Raw genomic sequence first — 19,231 nt, 5'->3', positions numbered from 1 at the left:
TAGACATCTCTATGTGCTGTGTATGTGAGGTCTAACAGAAAGAACTGGCAGCTCCAGGGAAAGATTTTCAATTAAAGGAGAGGAAATCTGTACAGATGTTTGGCTTACAGTATATGGCTAATTAAGCAGTGCCACAGATGGAAGGAGAAACCAGTGATCCAACCTGAGTTAGTAAGTAGCCTATCAGATGGAAGGAGAAAGCAGTGATCCAACCTGAGTTAGTAAGTAGCCTATCAGATGGAAGGAGAAAGCAGTGATCCAACCTGAGTTAGTAAGTAGCCTATCAGATGGAAGGAGAAAGCAGTGATCCAACCTGAGTTAGTAAGTAGCCTATCTTTGGTAGAGTACGCACGGCTCGCCTTACTCCCTCTGACAGTCAAAAAACAGTCAAACAAACGGTGAGATTGGGATTTTTTCCCATGAAAGCAAAGCAAAGTAATATAACTCGTTACTTTCCACACAAAGTAATATTGTAAAGTAACGTTACTTTTGCCAAAAAAGTTTGGGTTAGTAATATACTACTTTCCCAACACTGGTGTTACCTGTGTGTATCCTGCGGTGGGCTTTGAGGTGTGAGCTCTTGGTGTACACCTTGTTACAGCCATCATAGTCACACATATGGACACGCCTCCTCTTCATATCCGGCGAATCAGGATCCACCTGCATGTCCATGTCTACACCTGACCTGAGAGTGACAAAGAGAGAGAGAAAGCAGACATTATATGGGTGAGGCTGGAGTGAGATGCACTGAGTCATGTATTTAGTGAAATTACAAAATGTCACAGCAGATCACCTGTATTAGCAGGACTACTAGAAAGCAGCTAGCTACCTGTATATTAACTCTTCAGACCTGGGTTCAAATTTTTTTTTGAAATATTATTAGGATCATTATTTGAATTTCAACGGGACAGTGCACATTAACCAACACCAATATTACAGTAATGCAACTTCCATGGAAATGTGCTGGGGGTAGAAAAGAGGTAATTTGCACCCGTAGTCTCAGCCACAATGCACAGCCACAATGCACATACAAATAGTCACTAAAACAATAGAAAATACAAGTACATGACATCCAATACAATACGAGTACAACAGCAACAACATATTGAAATACTTAATGTGGGCTTGATAAAAGGTCTGTAACTGTTAGTGTTACATGAGCAGACATGTTCTATAACGTTTACCTCCCCAACCGCACCCATACTGTCTAAGCCCTAACTAAACCTAGAAGGAAAGGACTGTGATGTAACACCTATAGGGAACTGCCCAAGCGTGGCTGACTGGACAATTAACATCTATCCATGGGTTTATTATTCATGCACTCTACTGTACTGATCTGTGTGATTGATGAATAGAAGTCTTACAAATTATTTTGCCATTGCTGCATCATCATTAGGTGACACTATGGGGGGGCGAATCCTAACTTCCAATTTTATTTACTTAGTCAAGCATTGATGTCAATGGGAAGTTCTGATTGGCCCCTACGCATTTGGACATGGCTACATGAGGGAACTGCACTGAACAACAATATAAATTAAGTTGTGATTCGTCCCTACGCATTTGGACATGGCTACATGAGGGAACTACACTGAACAACAATATAAATAGGAAGTTGTGATTCGTCCCTACGTATCTGGACATGGCTACATGAGGGAACTACACTGAACAACAATATAAATGAAGTTGTGATTCGTCCCTACGCATTTGGACATGGCTACATGAGGGAACTACACTGAACAACAATATAAATGAAGTTGTGATTCGTCCCTACGTATCTGGACATGGCTACATGAGGGAACTACACTGAACAACAATATAAATGAAGTTGTGATTCGTCCCTACGTATTTGGACATGGCTACATGAGGGAACTACACTGAACAGAAATATAAACACAACATGTAAAGTGTTGGTCCCATCTTTCATGAGCTGAAATAAAAGATCGCAGAAATGTTCCATTCCAACAATAATCTTATTTCTCTAAATTATTGTGCACAAATTTGTTTACATCCCTGTTAGTAACCTTTGCCTTTGCCAAGATAATCCATCCATCTGACAGGTGTGGAATATCAAGAAGTTGATTAAACTGCATGATCATTATACAGGTGCACCTTGTGCGGGGGACAATAAAAGGCCACTATAAAATGTGCAGTTTGGTCACACAACACAATACCACAGTTGCCTCAAGTTTTGAGGGAACTTGCAATTGGCATGCTGACTGCATGAATGTCCACCAGAGCTGTTGGCAGAGAATTGAATGTTAACTTCTCTACCATAAGCAGCCTCTAACATCATTTTAGAGAATTTGGCAGTACGTCCAACCGGCCTCACAACCACATACCACGTGTAACTACGCAGCCCAGGTCTTACACATTCGGCTTCTTCACCTGCGGGATGGTCTGACAGCTGATGAAACTGTGGGTTTGCACAACTGAAACATTTCTGCACAAACTGCCAGAAACCCTCCCAGGAAAGCTCATCTGCGTGCTCGTCATCCTCACCAAGGTTTTAATCTGACTGCAGTTCAGCATCGTAACCGACTTCAGTGGGCAAATGCTCACCTTCGATGGCCACTGGCACGCTGCAGAAGTTTGCTCTTCATGGATGAATCCTGGTTTCAACTGTACCGGGCAGATGACGACAGTGTATATGGCGTTGTGAGGGCGAGCGGTTTGCTGATGTCAACGTTGTGTACAGAGGGCCCCATGGTGGCGGTGGGGTTATGGTATGGGAATGTATATGCTACGGACAACGAACAGAACTGCATTTTATTGATGGCAATTTGAATGCACAGAGATACCGTGATGAGATCCTGATGCCCATGGTCGTGCCATTCATCTGCCGCCCTCACTTCATGTTTCAGCATGATAATGCACGGCCCCATGTCGCAAGAATCTGTACACAAATTCCTGGATGCTGAAAATGTCCCAGTTCTTCCATGGCCTGCATACTCACCAGACATATCACCCATTGAGCACGTTTGGGATGCTCTGGATCGACGTGTACGACAGTGTGTTCCAGTTCCCGAAAATATCCAGCAACTTCACACAGCCATTGAAGAGGAGTGGGACAACATTCCACAGGCCACAATCAACAGCCTGATCAACTCTATGAGAACAAGATGTATCGTGCCGCATGAGGCAAATGGTGGTCACATCAGATACTGATTGGCTCTCTGATCCACGCTCCTACATGATTTTTAAGGTATCTGTGACCAACAGATGCATATCTGTATTCCCAGTCATGTGAAATCCATAGATATGGCCTAATGTGTTTATTTCAATGAACTGCAACTTAGTAAAATCTTTGAAAATGTTGCATTTATATTTTTGTTCAGTATACATACAGAATAGTCAAATACACCATGTTAATTTAAATGATTCTAACAGAGCCTCAGTCCTGGTAATCACTGACGATTACGTTTATTGTTTAGGTTTAACACAGTTAATAGTGATATGATCCCTGGGTGAAGTTACAGGCCACAGGCAGCAGAGAGGGCTAGAGAGTAACTGTCGAAAACCCATACAGCTGGACAGCTTACAGTTCAATGCTGATCTCTCCTCTCTCTTCCCTCCTTTCCTTCCTCTCGCGCTCCCTCCCATCCTCCGGGTTCCTCGCGGCCGGCCTTCCCTTTCTCCACCCACCCTGCCTGCCAACTAGTTCACTCCTTTTCCTCTCTCTCTCTCTCTCTCTCTCTCTCTCTGCCCAGCCGTTGGCTCAAACACACTAAAGAATAGAATAGTATTCCTTCTTCACCCCATCCCACCTCTAACACACTCACTCACGCCGCTCCTTCTCTTTCTCTCTCTCCAAACCGTTTATAAGGAGGTGTGACGACAAACTGCATTACGTAACCTTGTTTACACTCAGATCTGACAACCCTGCCCAGCAACACACACAAACACACAAACACACGTCAGCTAAGTGAACTCTCCAGGCACACACCCTGCATTTCAGTTAGAGTGCAGCAGAGCTCCGACACACACACAAAGACACAAAGACACAAACACACGTCAGCTAAGTGAACTCTCCAGGCACACACCCTGCATTTCAGTTACAGTGCAGCAAGCTCTGACACACACAGACAAAGCTACGCCTTGGGGCGTTGAGGTTGCTGCATCCTCCTACCAAATAGAGATACACATTAATACATTCGGTCTCTCCCGGTTGCTGCCTCACTACACATTGTGTGCCACATACACACTGCCTCTCCTCTCCTCTCCTCCAGTGTTCAGGGGTTATGTAAGGGTCCAGAGAAGAGCAGTGCTGCAGTAATGTAATTAATGCCAGAGAGAGGAGAGGAGGGACGGGCCCAGCTCACCACAGCCAAACCCCCAGTGAAGGGGCAAATTCACCCTATATCACTTTTCTCTAATACACTCAACCCCAGTCCTGCAACACTCTTCCTGTATCACTCTACTCCTACATTGCCTTCAGAAAGTATTCATACCCCTTGACTTAATACACATTTTGTTGTGTTACATCCTGAATTCAAATGGATTAAATTGATTTTTTTCCTTATGGGAGAACCTGCCAATACCACGTAGTGAAGACATGATTTGAATTTTTTGGGAAAATTCACTGAAAATGAAACACAAAAATGTCTCATTTACATAAGTATTCCAAATTGAGCTCAGGTGCATCCAATTTCCTTTGATCATCCTTGTTAGGACATGATTTAGAAATAAACACAGTGGTCTATATAAGGTCCCACAGCTGACAGTGCATGTCAGAGCAGAAACTTTAACATGATGTCCAAGGAACTGTCCATAGATCTCCGAGATACAATTGTGATGAGGCATATATCGGGGTGGCAGGTAGCCGAGTGGTTAGAGCGTTGGACTAGTAACCGAAAGGTTGCAAGATCGAATCCCCGAGCTGACAAGGTAAAAATCTGTCGTTCTGCCCCTGAACAAGGCAATTAACCCACTGTTCCTAGGCCGTCATTGAAAATAAGAATTTGTTTTTAACTGACTTGCCTCGTTAAATAAAGGTAAAATAAAATCAAAATCTGGGTTTAATGGGAGAGTGGCCAGACGGAAACCACCCCTGAGAAAAAGACACATGCCTGGATCGAAACCGTGCCTGTAGTGACGCCTCGAGCACTGCGATGCTGCGCCTCTCGAGAGGCCCTGTATTTCCTTTTCAATACATTTGCAAACATTTCTACAAAGATGTTTTCACTTTGTCACTATGGGGTATTGCGTGTAGATGGGTGAGAAAAATGTATATTTAATCCATTTTGAATTCAGGCTGTAACACAACAAAATGTGGAATAAGGGTTATGAATACTTTATGAAGGCACTGTATAACAGGACTACTCAACTACACACAAATCATGCAAGATATCTTCTGAAATAAGTACTGTTATCGTATATCGATTAAAAAAAAACAATGTATCACCCAGCCTCCCATCCTCTGAAGGGGTCAGCCTGCTTCAGTTCGGCTGGCGCTTGCCGAGCTCGTTCCCTTAAAAGACCTTCGCTTGAAATAAATGTTTGCCCATTTTGAGACGCCGTAGCCAGCAGCCAGATTTATCTATGATATCTCAAGAAATCTGTTATACATTTTTACGTTTTTTTGCCGAGGAGATCTTAGTTGCGCAATTTTGCATCTGACTAAGATGTTTGCTGCAGTATTTCTCAAGTGAAAAAATGTGCATGAGGACAAGTCTCTTGTTGAATGACAACAGGCACTTCATTGAAGAATCCATACTGTTGAACAATCGCCGACAAGGGGGAGTAGACTTGGTGCCTGTTGGTGTGCCCGAACAGCTGAAAAAACCCTTGCCGAAGTCCAAAACGAACCAAGACGTCACTAAATGTTGTCATAATATATGCACAAACTGTTCCGAACTCTTGTCTGGGAAGCATGCGGAAGCCTTAACACTCACCCTGTGTCCAAAGAAGGAAGCGGAGTCCTACAGTACCACCACCCTGTGTCCAGGCCTACACCACCTTCCATTATCTGACACTCACCCTGTGTCCAGTCCCGGTGTACTGAAGGATGCTGAACCTGACTCTGTCCCACTCTCCACATCACTGTCACTCTGGTACTCCACTGGGGATGCCGAGCCAGGCTTGATACGCACTGTAGGGAGAAAAGGGTAGATGGAGAAAGGGGGGAGGGGGAGAGAGATGGAGAAGATGAAGAGAGGGAAGAAAGAGAGAGAGAGAGGAAGAAAGATGGGTATAAATAAAGAAAGACAAACAACAGGGGGTTAGCAACTTTAAATCCAACATTAACACACAGTACTTGGCAATACAAAAGGTAAGTCAAGGCATCCCAGCTGAGCTCATTTGAATTTCTATTTGGGTGTGAGAGAATTCCTCATTATACTTAGGTATGGTTGGCTGTGCTGCGGAGGCTGCTGATTGTATTTGTGAACCCCCCTCCCCTCCCCCACCCCACCTCTCCCTTTCTCCTTCAGTGGGTCAGAATGTGGTGACTGCACTGTTTAAAGTTTCTCTTGCCTGAGGATGAGAGGGGGTGAGGGTTGTTTGTGATGATGGGGTTGGGATGGGGGTAAATAACTGTCCTTTGTATGTTGGGACAACCCACCACCTGTTAACCCTAATACCCACCTTATTCAAAGGCAAAGCGACCCATCTCCTCTCTTCTAGAACTCTTACCCCTTCTAAAAGTCCTTCTCTCCCATGCTCCACCCTCCCTCCCATACTCCACCCTCCCTCCCATACTCCACCCTCCCTCCCATACTCCACCCTCTCTACTCAGAGCTCTGTGTGTCACTCCTGTTACACAACAGGGGTATAAGTGTAGTGTGGCAACTCTTTTTAAGTCAAATCTACACCTACTCATGTACACTCTGTATCAACACACTCAACTACATGTGTTTTCTACTTACAGAATGTTCATGTTGACAGTTTACAAGTCCTAGGGACAGTTTTCCGGATAGATTTTAAGCCTAGTCCTAGACTAAAAAGCATGTTCAATAGACATTCTCTAAGGAAAGAGCTTCTTATTCCAAGACTACAGTAGGCTTAATCTGGAAACTGGACCCTAGAATTCTAGAGACTCTGGGGGCCATTAGGTCAAAGACCACAGCTAGAGGACATCAGAAAGCAGAGGGAACCATTACAATTTGGAAATTTGGGAGTCTATATATATATTTTTTACCACTATTATTTCAATAGAACATGTTGAGTTCTTCTATTATTACATTGAAAGAGCGCGCCCCCCCCCCCCCAAATAAATAAAAATAAAAACCATTTATTTCATGTAAGGAACTCAGTTCGGCTTTCAACTTACTCTTGAAAGTTGTAATAGTATAACGCACAAGGTGCCATTTGGAAATATTCACATGAATACACGTTAGACATAGCAAAATGTATACTTGCAAGAAAATTTGCTTTAAAACCTGCAAAATTATCTTTCCGCCAAACAAGAGGTGTGAACAGTGTGTGTCATGAACAGTGCTTGTGCCCATAGAAACAGACATGGCAAGGGATTGCACCCCTGTGCAGGATTTCCCAAACTTGGCCCTGGGGCCCCACCTGGGTACGTATTTTGGTTTTTGCCCTAGCACTACACAGCTGATTGAAATAATCAAAGCTTGATGATGAGTTGGTTATTTGAATCAGCTGAGTAATGCTAGGGCAAAAAACTAAATGTGCAACCAGGGGGGCCGCCAGGAACGAGTTTGGGAAAACCTTGCACTACTGTACAGTGTGCTCCACTGTACAGTGCTCTATTGTACCCTACTCTACTGGTCTTTACTATATTTTACTGCAGGGGTTGGCAACAAAATGTAACATTTATTTAACTAGGTAAGTCAGTTAAACCGGCCCGCAAGTGATTTATTTTGGCACCATAAAGTTTTTAGTAACGTTTTTTTATTTGGGGGGATTTTAGTTTTTGGTCAAAAAAGACTAAAATCCCCAGGAATTCAGCAAAAAAATGGTTTATTTTAGGAAATCTGTTCCCAAGTATTCCCACAAATAATACAAATTGACATATGTGATCGTGTATCAATGTAATCAAGATATAATTTTCAAATACAATTTATTTTTAGGCTTAGTTGTTGTCAATTTGCAGTGCACAAATTTGTAGAATTATTAGTTCCGGCCCCTTGACCAGACGCGCAAAAAGTTACAAGTTTCAGATTCTTACAATCAACATTGAACTTTTCACAGAGAACAAAAGAGGTTTTATTTCTCTAAATTTAATGTAAAGGTTTTGAAAATCAATTTAAAAATCATGTTTTATACTATTTTATTAATTTGGTATGCAAATACATGTTCTAAAATGAATCTGTAATAGATATACTAGGCATGGTTCTCCCTTCATTGCAACTTTTGTTTCGGTAGGGACACATTTCATGAGGTGGTAAGAAATTCGGGTAAATATTTCAAATATGCAATACAAACAAAGAGTGTGAGAAGTATATGTCTACCTGACATACAGTACCAGTCAAAAGTTTGGACACCTACTCATTCAAGGGTTTTTCTTCATTTGTACTATTCTCTACATTGTAAATAATAGTGAAGACATCAAAACTATGAAATAACACATATAGAATCATGTAGTAACCATAAAAAGTGTTTTATATTTCAGATTTTAGATTCTTCAAAGTAGCCACCCTTTGCATTGACAGCTTTGCACACTCTTGTGTGTATTAAGACGTGTGCTGAAAGGTTGGGAAAAGTAGGATACAAATTTGCACCACTTCCGTAGAACGACCCATATAGGGCATAATGTGCTATTTGGGACACAGACTGACTCCTCAGGAAGAGACATACTGTACTATACTGAGAGCTCTGCTTATGAATGAGCACGTCAGTCTGTATATGCAATGCATCATTTACGTGTGTGTGCGCACGTGTGCATGTGTGAAGAGGGATCCTTAGAAAGACAATACGGGACAGTGCCAGTGTGAGATAGCGTGACAGGGGTGAAAGAGAAACAGTGACTGAAAGAGAGGGAAAGAGAGAATGAGAAAGTGCATGACAGTGACATACAACTAGTGTGTGTGTCTGTGATAGGGTGAGAGAAAGAGCTTGTGTGTGTGTGTGTGTGTGTGTGTGTGTGTGTGTGTGTGTGTGTGTGTATGGTTTAAAGAGAGTTAGCATGGACGAGACTCGAGAGGCGTATTGCTTGCGAGGAGGATACTGTTGAAGAGGTCAAGAGACCGAGATGATGAGATAAAGAGCAAGGGAGAGAAACTGTGTGTAAGTGAAAGGATTGTGCGATAAGCCATTTTTTTGTATGGAGGTCTATGAGAGAGTGTCGAATTACGTGAGGCTTATTTGATCGAATAGAAGTTTCGTAAGGTTTAGGCTGTTACCAATGTACTGAGATAAAGTGCATTCACAAAGTATTCAGACCCCTTGACTTTTTCCACAAGAAATTACTTTACAGCCTTATTCTAAAATTGATTAAATTGTCTCCCCCCCCCCATCAATCTACACACAATACCCAATAATGACACAGCAAGATGAAGTTTAGAACAGTTTGCAAATGTATTAAAAATAAAAACGGAAATATGACATTTCCATAAGTAGTCAGACCCTTTACTCAGTACTTTGTTGAAGCACCTTTGGCAGTGATTACAGCCTCAAGTCTTCTTGGGTATGACGCTACAAGCTTGGCACACCTGTATTTGGAGACTTTCTCCCATTCCACTCTGTAGATCCTCAAGCTCTGTCAGGTTGGATGGGGAGCGTAGCGGCACAGCTATTTTCAGGTCTCTCCAGAGATGTTCGATCAGGTTCAAATCCAGTTTCTGGCTGGGCCGCTCAAGAACATTCAGACTTGTCCCGAAGCCACTCCTGCGTTGTCTTGGCTATGTGCTTAGGGTCGTTGACCTGTTGGAAGGTGAACCTTCACCCCAGTCTGAGGTCCTGAGCACTCTGGAGCAGGTTTTCATCAAGGATCTCTCTGTACTTTGCTTCGTTCATCTTTCCCTCGATCCTGACTAGTCTCCCAGTCCCTGCTGCTGAAAAACATCCCTACAGCATGATGCTGCCACCACCATGCTTCACTGTAGGGATGGTGCCAGGTTTCCTCCAGACGTGACGCTTGGCATTCAGGCCGAAAAGTAAAGGGGTCTGAATACTTTCTGAATGCGCTGTAAGTGGATGCATGTGGCATTTTGGCAACTTTGAGAAAAATGTCTTAGTTGGGCCTGTTGTTCACACGTGTATCTGCCCTCTCATTGGCTAGAATGGTTCCACCTGATCTCGCCTGCCTTCAATCATTGACCACATGTATTTCCATTGTTAGTCAACTCGGCTATTTTGTCAATATAATAGATCAACTTTAGTGTAAGTGAGAGAAATCGGAGAGAAGAGAGTGTGTATAAGAGAAGAGGACGTGACCAGAAAGAACTCAATTAGAATTTCTCTAACTTTGAAGCTTTAATTTCAACACTTATTTTAGAAGGTTGTACTTATGACGTTCATATTGTAATTGTTTCAGCCTCATAATGTCTATGCTCTAGATAAGAGTATCCAGCACTATATAGGGAATAGCTTCATCTCAACAAAACGCAACATATCCTTCCCTCCCTTTCCCTCGGACTCACCGGATCCCTCAGAACGCCCGTCGCTCCCGATGAGGGGCACTGTGATGGCAGCGGTGGCCACCCCATCCGTGGGCATGGTGGTGTAGACCAAGGGCAGAGACTGGACCACCACGGGGATGGTCTGCAGCTGGCCCATCTTACTGGGCATGTTGACCGACGGGATGGTGTGGATGACATGCAGGATCTGCTGACCGCCTGCCCCCTGGGTGGATGCTAGGATGGACCCGGGAGAGAGCATCTGGAGGAGGGAGGGATGGAGGAGAGCAGGGGTTAAGGTGGGTATACAGGGAGGGGAGCAGTACTGTCTGAAATGGCACCAGATTCCCTATATAGTGCAGTGTTTCCCAAACTGGGAGGTACATCATCAGTTTTCCTCTTGTCATGTCAGTCATTACATACCTCAGAGAGCTATTTAGAACTTGTCAGAAATGTCCAGATCAACTAGCCCATGTCGGCAAAAAAAAATGTAATCTCAAATTCTCTTGCCCATAGATTTTGATGTAGTGTTTGAGCCACTCCATGTTGCGAATTACAGGGGGGGCTCAGCTCCCCTAAATCCAACAAAAGTCAAACTTTGGTGGGGTCTCTAAATAATGCTAATTTAACCATTTTGCTATTTGTTTAAAATGCAGTGGTAAATGTGTTTTACAGTGGTAAATATGAAAATAAAAGCTTCCAAATGAAAGTAACACCCCCACCTCTCTGTCATGGTTTAAACAATGTATTTCTAGGTGGCTGTGCTGCCCATCCGGTAGGCCTGATTTTTCGGACTCAGCTTAGCTCCTTTAGGCATTGATTTTCCTTTGCACTTCCTCATTTCCGCCACGTGTCCTTAACTTAAATCTAATACATTGGAATAAAGATTTTTTTTATCTGTTGATTTATCATTGTTTGCTTTTGTCAGTCAGCCGGTGGAGGGTAAATGCAAGTTAACGGCGTTTACACACGTTGTTGTTGTATTCATTGAAAGCATAGGGAGCGTTATTTATATCACCGTGACCGGCAACCAGAGTTTACCCACCTATTATTTTTAACACTACATCACTGGCTACCGGTATTCCTATTTCAGACCCATTTTTCCCGGGACAGTTTCAGCCCCATTTTAGGTATTCCAACTTCAGGCTACTAAAAAGTTCAATTTGTCAACAAAACGCATCAATTAATGTAGGCCTAATCAATAACAATCGCTGAATGTCATTAGGCACACTACGGTGTTTTGTAACAGAGGTCTATATCCATTCATCAAATGGCACGAGTATACATGCAGTTTGGATTTTGGAATTATTTTGGAGTGTTTGACAATCAGATGAAAATATCATGACTGGTTGTGTTCATGCCACATTAAAAGGTAATAATTGTGTAGAATTGTAGGAATTAAGCTTTAAACCAGCAAATTGTTCTCTCCACCAACAAGACGGGTGTGAACAGTTTGTGTCATGAATAGTGCTTGTCCCCATAGAAACAGACATGGCACGCGCAGGGTGGGTGGGTGAAAAAGTTTGGGAAACCCTGATAAAGTGCACTACTTTTGGCCAGAAAAAAGAGCATGTAAGTATTAGGTAGGCCGTCATTGTAAATAACAATGTGTTCTTAACTGACTTGCCTGGTTAAATAAAGGTTACATAGATACATAAAAACAACTGTTAAACTGAAAGACAGAGCCTCTCAAAATTAAAACATTGTAAACTAACAGTTACTACATAAGACATAGGAACCTGACTTCCACATTTTTGGCAGGCCCTAATATGTGTGAGTGATTTCACTTTTCAGCCAACAGACACTACTGCCCATCATTCCAAAAGAGGAGCTAGCTAACGAGCCGACTGGCTTAATAACTGGCGTGGTTACCATGGTGTCTAGAATGGTTACCGTAGGGATGTGGTTTGCCGACAGCGTGGGCGGCGCCACGGAGCTTGGGGCGGGGTTGGCTGTGGTGGACGGTGTAGAAACGGGCAGGGAGGGGCGTGGCTTGCCAAGTGACAGGTCGACAGGTTCCGTCTGGTCCTCCGGGGGGTGGGAGGAGTCATCTTGTGTGTCTGTTGCGGTTGTGTCTATGGTCATGTCTGTGGCTGTGCAGAGGGGAGGGGGAGACACAGGCTGGGTCTTCTCTGTCTTGATCTTCAGGTCTGTAGGCTGGGGACACTCCTCACCCACTTCAGCCTGCTAGAGAGAGGGAAGAGGATATATGAGAGAGAGAGAGAGAGAGGGAAGAGGATATATGAGAGAGAGAGAGAGAGAGAGAGAGAGAGAGAGAGAGAGAGAGAGAGAGAGAGAAAGGGAGGTGATGGGAGTGAGGGAGGGTTGGAGAGAAACAGAGGAAAGAAAGAAAGGGTAGAGAGATATTAGGAAGAATGATTGACAGAGTCAAGGAGAGAGTGTGATGAATAGGGAGAAAAAGGAAGATAAAGAAGGAAAGGAAAGAAGAGAGATGATCAGCACATGATTTTCCTCCACATGCACACACACACACACACACACACACACACACACACACTACACACACACACACTACACACAGACCTGGCACCCAGACCCTGTTCTCCCTTGGCTCAGTTCAGCTGTACTCTCTGGCTGCACAAACAGAGCAGAGCAAAGCAGGGTAGGGGAACAATGGCTGCTGTGTGGGGCCCTGGGAGCTGAGAGGGAGAGGTGGAGCTGGGAGGTGGAGAGCAGAGCGGCAGGCCTAAAGATGGCACACTGCCAGGAGAGTGCTGCCCTGCCCTGCCTAGCCCCGGCCAAGCCCTGCACTGAGGCACAGAGTGCACCCAGCTACAGCATACACAGGAGAGAGCACTAAGCATAGAGCTGTACACAACATCCCTATCCAGCCTGGAGCAGAGCACTAGCCAGTGCTCAGGCATACGCCCAGCCCAGGGGGGCAGGCATGCACATACCTACACTCGCCCACGCTGACACACAACCGCCAGCATGCACACACGCACAAGAAGAAAAGGCAGGGGTTTGGTAGTGACTATACACAGACACTGAGCCTCAGTGCATGTGAGGTGAATGATGGGTATGAGTTCATCATTACAGAAGTCATTTCGAGACAAACACACGTGTCTGGTTCAGTATTCAGTGAGAGATGGCTATAGGGACGATGGGCTAAACCCACTACCCAAACTCTCCTAGCCTACATAACGACACTTAGAGAGTGGACACAGGTGGACCCAGAGAGTGAAGGAGGTCAGTCAGTGTACATAACATAGAGGTTAGGATACATGTTGTTGGGAAAAGGAAAGAGAAAGAGAAAGAGGGTGGCAGAGAGAGAGAGCGAGGGTGGCAGAGTGAGAGAGAGCGAGGGTGGCAGAGTGAGAGAGAGCGAGGGTGGCAGAGTGAGAGAGAGCGAGGGTGGCAGAGTGAGAGAGAGCGAGGGTGGCAGAGTGAGAGAGAGCGAGGGTGGCAGAGTGAGAGAGAGCGAGGGTGGCAGAGTGAGAGAGAGCGAGGGTGGGAGAGAGAAAAAGGAGAGTGGGAGAGAGAGAAAAAGGAGAGTGGGTGGGAAAGGCCTCCGGTTGCCATGGAAACTGGGAGGTATCAGCTGACAATTTTTTTCCCTCATTCTATCTTCACTCCCACCCACTCCCTTCCTCCCTCCCTCCCTCCCTCTCCTCCTCTTTCCCTCCCTGTCTCTGCTTTCACCTCATCCTCTCATGCTAGTCTGTCACCCACACCTTCCCTCTAGATCACCTTCTCTCTCTTTCTTTCTAGCCATCTCTCTCCCATATCCTCTTCACAATGGTTTACATTTGGAAGCGTATTCAGACACATACATGTCATTCTCTCCTGGCTCAAAGCGGAGGAGAGATTAACTTCCTCACTACTTTTATTTATGAGAGTTATTGACATGTTGAATGCACCGAGGTGTCTGTTTAAACTACTGGCACACAGCTCGGACACCCATGCATACCCCACAAGACATGCCACAAGAGGTCTCTTCACAGTCCCCAAGTCCAGAACAAACTATGGGAGGCACACAGTACTACAAAGAGCCATGACTACATGGAACTCTATTCCACATCAAGTAACTGATGCAAGCAGTAAAATTTGATTTAAAACAACTAAAAATACACCTTATGGAGCAGCGAGAACTGTGAAGCAACACAAACACAGGCACAGACACATGCATACACACACAAGCTAACATACACACTAGACACACACGTACACTTGGATTTTGTGTTGTAGATATGCGGTAGTAGAGTAGGGGCTTGAGGGCACACACTTAATGTGTTGTGAAATGTGTTATGAATGTATTGTAATATTGTTAAAATTGTATAACTGACTTAATTTTGCTGGACCCCAGGAAGAGAGCAGCTAATGGGGATCCATAATAAATACAAATACACACCCACTATTCTCAGCTAAAACATTTAAAACAATGCTCCTGAAAATCAGATAAAAAAATATACAAAAAAATAACTCTCACCCTGTTCCTACTACACACTAACAAACGGCACCCTATTCCCGATTTCAGGGGTATTCAACTTTTACCCTACGAGGTCCGAAGCCTGCTGGTTTTCTGTTCTACCCGATAATTAATTACACCCACCTGGTGTCTAAATAAGTGCCTGATTAGAAGGAGCCATTTATAAAAGCAGTGAAACTGCATCAGAGGTCCAGAGTTTAGTTCTCAGGCCCTATAAAGTGCATAGGGCTGTGGTGTAAAGTAGTGCAGCATATAGAAAATAGGGTGCCATTTTGGACAAACCCAGTGACTGTATGAGCAGTGGAGAGCTCACAAACACTAAGAGATAAAGTTGGCCACATCACACTCAGACAGTGGCGTCAGTAGTTAGGCAACGATAGGTTATAACATCTAATTCAAGCAAACCACTGGGATCACACTGGTTGAAATGACGTTGAATAGACGTTGAATTGACGTCTGTGCCAGTGCGAAGGCTTGGTCTCAAAGAGAAGACAATGCCATTGAGATCCTGAGGCTGTAGTGTATTAGCAAAAGGCCTAGCGAAAGGGATAAGTACTGTTTCAGTGTGGCAGAGATGAGGTCTCCTGTAAGTACAAAGAGATGGAGGGCAGCATTGAAGAGTTCTCTGCACCTACTTTTACTACTACACCACTGAACACTCAGAGATCCTGAGTATCTCTCTGTACTCTATACTGACTGACTTTCTATCAGTCTCTAACCCTGTATTCTCTCAGCAATGACTAACAGCTTGTCCTCTATCATCAGCCTCCATCTCCTCCTACTCTGAACTAAGTATCTATCCTTTGCCTGCAGCCTCCATCTCTCTCCCTGTACGGTCTCTGAGTGATCCGCCTCCCTCTCTATCCTTGTAGGCTACCCTCCCAGCACTGCTTTATATATAGACTCTATCTCTGTGCACTTCTATAAAAGCTAAGCCTCCAGCCCTGCACTGCAGCCCCCACTATCACCACAGAGAGATAAAGGGAGGAGAGAAAGAGATTGAGAGAAGGATAGAATGAGAGAGACGGAGAGGAGACTTACAGGATGAAAAGAGAGAGAGAGAGAGAGAGAGAGAGAGAGAGAGAGAGAGAGAGAGAGAGAGAGAGAGAGAGAGAGAATGTATGGGTAAAGACGATGGCGACACATTAAATGAAGGAAGTAACAGAGAGAACAATATTGGTGGTAGAACTGTGTCAGACACCCTGGAAGGTTGGCAAGAGACGAGGGGTATTTACTCTCACTTTTAATTCAACAACTCTACCATATAAATGGGTCACCAGATGCAGAGTAGTTGATGTCATTTAAACGTGAATGGCTTGCTATGCACGGTTGTATGTCTTGTGATGTGTTATGTATGCCAGTAATAGCCTGTATTGTTGCCAGACATTTCCCTATGGTACAATAAAGTATTCATTCATGCTACTGCACTGCAATGCTGGTGTTGATATTGCATTGTTGGTTATTGCAATGGAGAGCTGAGAGGGAACCTAAAGCTCTGGCAGTCAACTCAATTGAACTCCAATAGGCTCTGACTTAGTCACTAAGTTATTCTAAAAGGAGGAGATCAATAGGTCGCAAGGTGAGAGAAACAATGCTTTGTCTCTGTGTGTGTGTGTCTGTGAGAGAGAGAGAGAGAGTAAAGAAAAGGAGGCAGGAGAGAGAGAGAGAGAGAGAGAGAGAGAGAGAGAGAGAGAAGAGAAGACAGAAGGAGAAAGAGAGAGCGTAGAGAAAAGGAGGCATGAGGACAGAGAGAAAGTAGAGAAAAGGAGGCAGGAGGAGAGAGAGCGAGAGAGAGTAGAGAAAACGAGGCAGGGGGAGAGAGAGAGAGTAGAGAAAACGAGGCAGGGGGAGAGAGAGAGAGTAGAGAAAAGGAGGCAGACAGAGAGTGTGAGTGCAAGTGCAAAAGGTACCTCTACCAATTTCTGTGACCCTCTCTTTCTCGCTCTCTCCCTTCCTACCCCTCACTCTCTCCAGGCTTATCTGTCTCCAGTCAATAGCTCTCTGCCGTGGCCCTGAAGGTCATGCCTAAAGCCTGAGGTGAATCTTAATAGAGCCAAGAGCCCAAAGGGTTAATGGATTTCTACTCACAGCCAGATAGAGAGAAGAGAGGAGAGAGAGAGAAATAGATACTAGAGTACCGTCATACGCCCTGGTTAAGGTCCATATGATGATGGAGTCAACAATGTTGTGTTCCAGCTATAGTACTACTGAGACAACTAGATAGCAGTGGTGTGATAGAGAGAGTAAAACTACTTTGAAATACTACTTAAGGAGTTTTTGGAGAATCTGTACTTCACTTTACTATTTATATTTTGGACAACTTTTACTTTACTACATTCCTAAAGAAAATATGTACTTTTTACGTTTTCCCTGAAACCCAAAATTAGTTACATTTGGAAAGCTCAGGCAGGACAGCAATATGAGCCAATTCACGCACCTATCAATATAATGCGTTATCAGCTTTACTGTCTCCGATCTAGCGAACTCACAAAACACAAATACTGTGTTTGTAAAATTGTCTGTCTGTAAATTAAAAGTACAAGAAATCTGAGCCAGAAGGTTTGCTTAATATAAGGAATTTGATGTATAGTATTTACTATTTACTTATGTAAGAAAATTTTAACTTTTTCCACCACTGGAATTAAGTACATTTTAAACCAGATACTTTTAGACATTCACTAAATTAGTTTCTAACTGGGTGAATTTACTTGAGGTATTTTGTATTAAGGCATCTTTACCTTTACTCAAGTATGACAGCTTTGCACACTCTTGGCATTCTCTCAACCAGCTTCACCTGGAATGCTTTTCCAACAGTGTTGAAGGAGTTCCCACATATGCTGAGCACTTGTTGGCTGTTTTTCCTTCACTCTGCGGTCCAACTCATCCCAAACCATCTCGATTGGGTTGAGGTCGGGTGATTATGGAAGCCAGGTCATTTGATGCAGCACTCCATCACTCTCCTTCTTGGTCAAATAGCCCTTACACAGCCTGGAGGTGTGTTGGGTCATTGTCCTGTTGAAAAATAAATGATAGTCCCACTAAGAACAAACCAGATGAGATGGTGTATCGCTGCAGAATGCTGTGGTAGCCATGCTGGTTAAGTGTGCCTTGAATTCTAAATAAATCACAGACAGTGTCACCAGCAAAGCACCACCACAACATCACAACTCCTCCTCCATGCTTCGCGGTGGGAAATACACATGCAGAGGTCATCCGTTCACCTACTCTGCGTCTCACAAAGACACGGCAGTTTGAACCAAAAATCGCAAATTTGGACTCATCAGACCAAAAGATAGATTTCCACCGGTCTAATGTCCATTGCTCATGTTTCTTGACCCAAACAAGTCTCTTCTTCTTATTGGTGTCGTTTAGTAGTGGTTTCTTTGCAGCAATTTGACCATGAAGGCCTGATTCACACAGTCTCCTCTGAACGGTTGATGTTGAGATGTGTCTGTTACTTTATTTGGGCTGCAATTTCTGAGGCTGGTAACTCTAGTGAGTTTATATTCTGCATCTGAGGTAATTCTGGGTCTTCCTTTCCTGTGGCGGTCCTCATGAGAGCCAGTTTCATCATAGCACTTGATAGTTTTTGCGAATGTACTTGAAGAAACTTTCAAATACTCCTTCCGGATTGGCTGACCTTCATGTCTTAAAGTAATGATGGACTGTCGTTTCTCTTAGCTTATTTGAGCTGTTCTTGCCATAATATGGACTTGGTCTTCTACCAAATAGGGCTGTCTTCTGTATAACACCCTACCTTGTCACAACACAACTGACTGGCTCAAATGCATAAAGGAAATAAATTCCACTAATTAACTTTTAACAAGGCCTGTTAATTGAAATGCATTCCAGGTGACTACCTCATGAAGCTGGTTGAATGTGCAAAGCTATCATCATGTCAAATATAAAATATGATTTGTTTAACCCTTTTTAGTTTGATATGTTTAACACTTTGTTGGTTACTACATGAGTCCATATGTGTTATTTCATAGTTTTGATGTCTTCACAATTATTTTACAATGTAGAAAATAGTTAAAATAAATAAAAACCCTTGAATGAGTAGGTGTGTCCAAACTTTTAACTGGTACTGTAAATTAGGGCTGACCACATTTAGTCAACTGGTCAATTGTTTGGTGGATAGGCTGTTGGTCGACTGATCAGTTTTTAGTCGAGCAGTTGCAAAAAATGAAATGGTTATGCCACGTCTTGATTGATGCATTTCTCAGTGGACTATTCCATTGCGGAGGCCACGCACACCAGTATC

The 19,231-nt window shown here is 43.7% G+C and overlaps 1 protein-coding gene across 4 annotated transcripts in view; it reads right to left on the bottom strand.

The window, feature by feature from the left end:
- The window catches only part of LOC115155015 (Krueppel-like factor 8), a 98,519-nt gene that overhangs the window by 6,399 nt on the left and 72,889 nt on the right, over nucleotides 1-19,231 (bottom strand). For 2 of the 4 annotated variants that reach the window (XM_029701797.1, XM_029701800.1), the window contains exons 3-6: nucleotides 12,390-12,704; nucleotides 10,542-10,779; nucleotides 5,977-6,088; nucleotides 543-685 (exon numbers count right to left, since the gene is read on the bottom strand). In XM_029701797.1, the coding sequence (XP_029557657.1) occupies nucleotides 543-685; nucleotides 5,977-6,088; nucleotides 10,542-10,779; nucleotides 12,390-12,704 (808 nt within the window). The remainder of the gene's footprint in view (nucleotides 1-542; nucleotides 686-5,976; nucleotides 6,089-10,541; nucleotides 10,780-12,389; nucleotides 12,705-19,231) is intronic. The other 2 variants (XM_029701798.1, XM_029701799.1) reach the window with 2 other exon arrangements.

The sequence above is a fragment of the Salmo trutta genome, chromosome 19 (genome assembly GCF_901001165.1).
Source record: "Salmo trutta chromosome 19, fSalTru1.1, whole genome shotgun sequence".
Taxonomy (NCBI): Eukaryota; Metazoa; Chordata; class Actinopteri; order Salmoniformes; family Salmonidae; genus Salmo; species Salmo trutta.
This window is presented reverse-complemented; position numbering and strand designations above follow the sequence as displayed.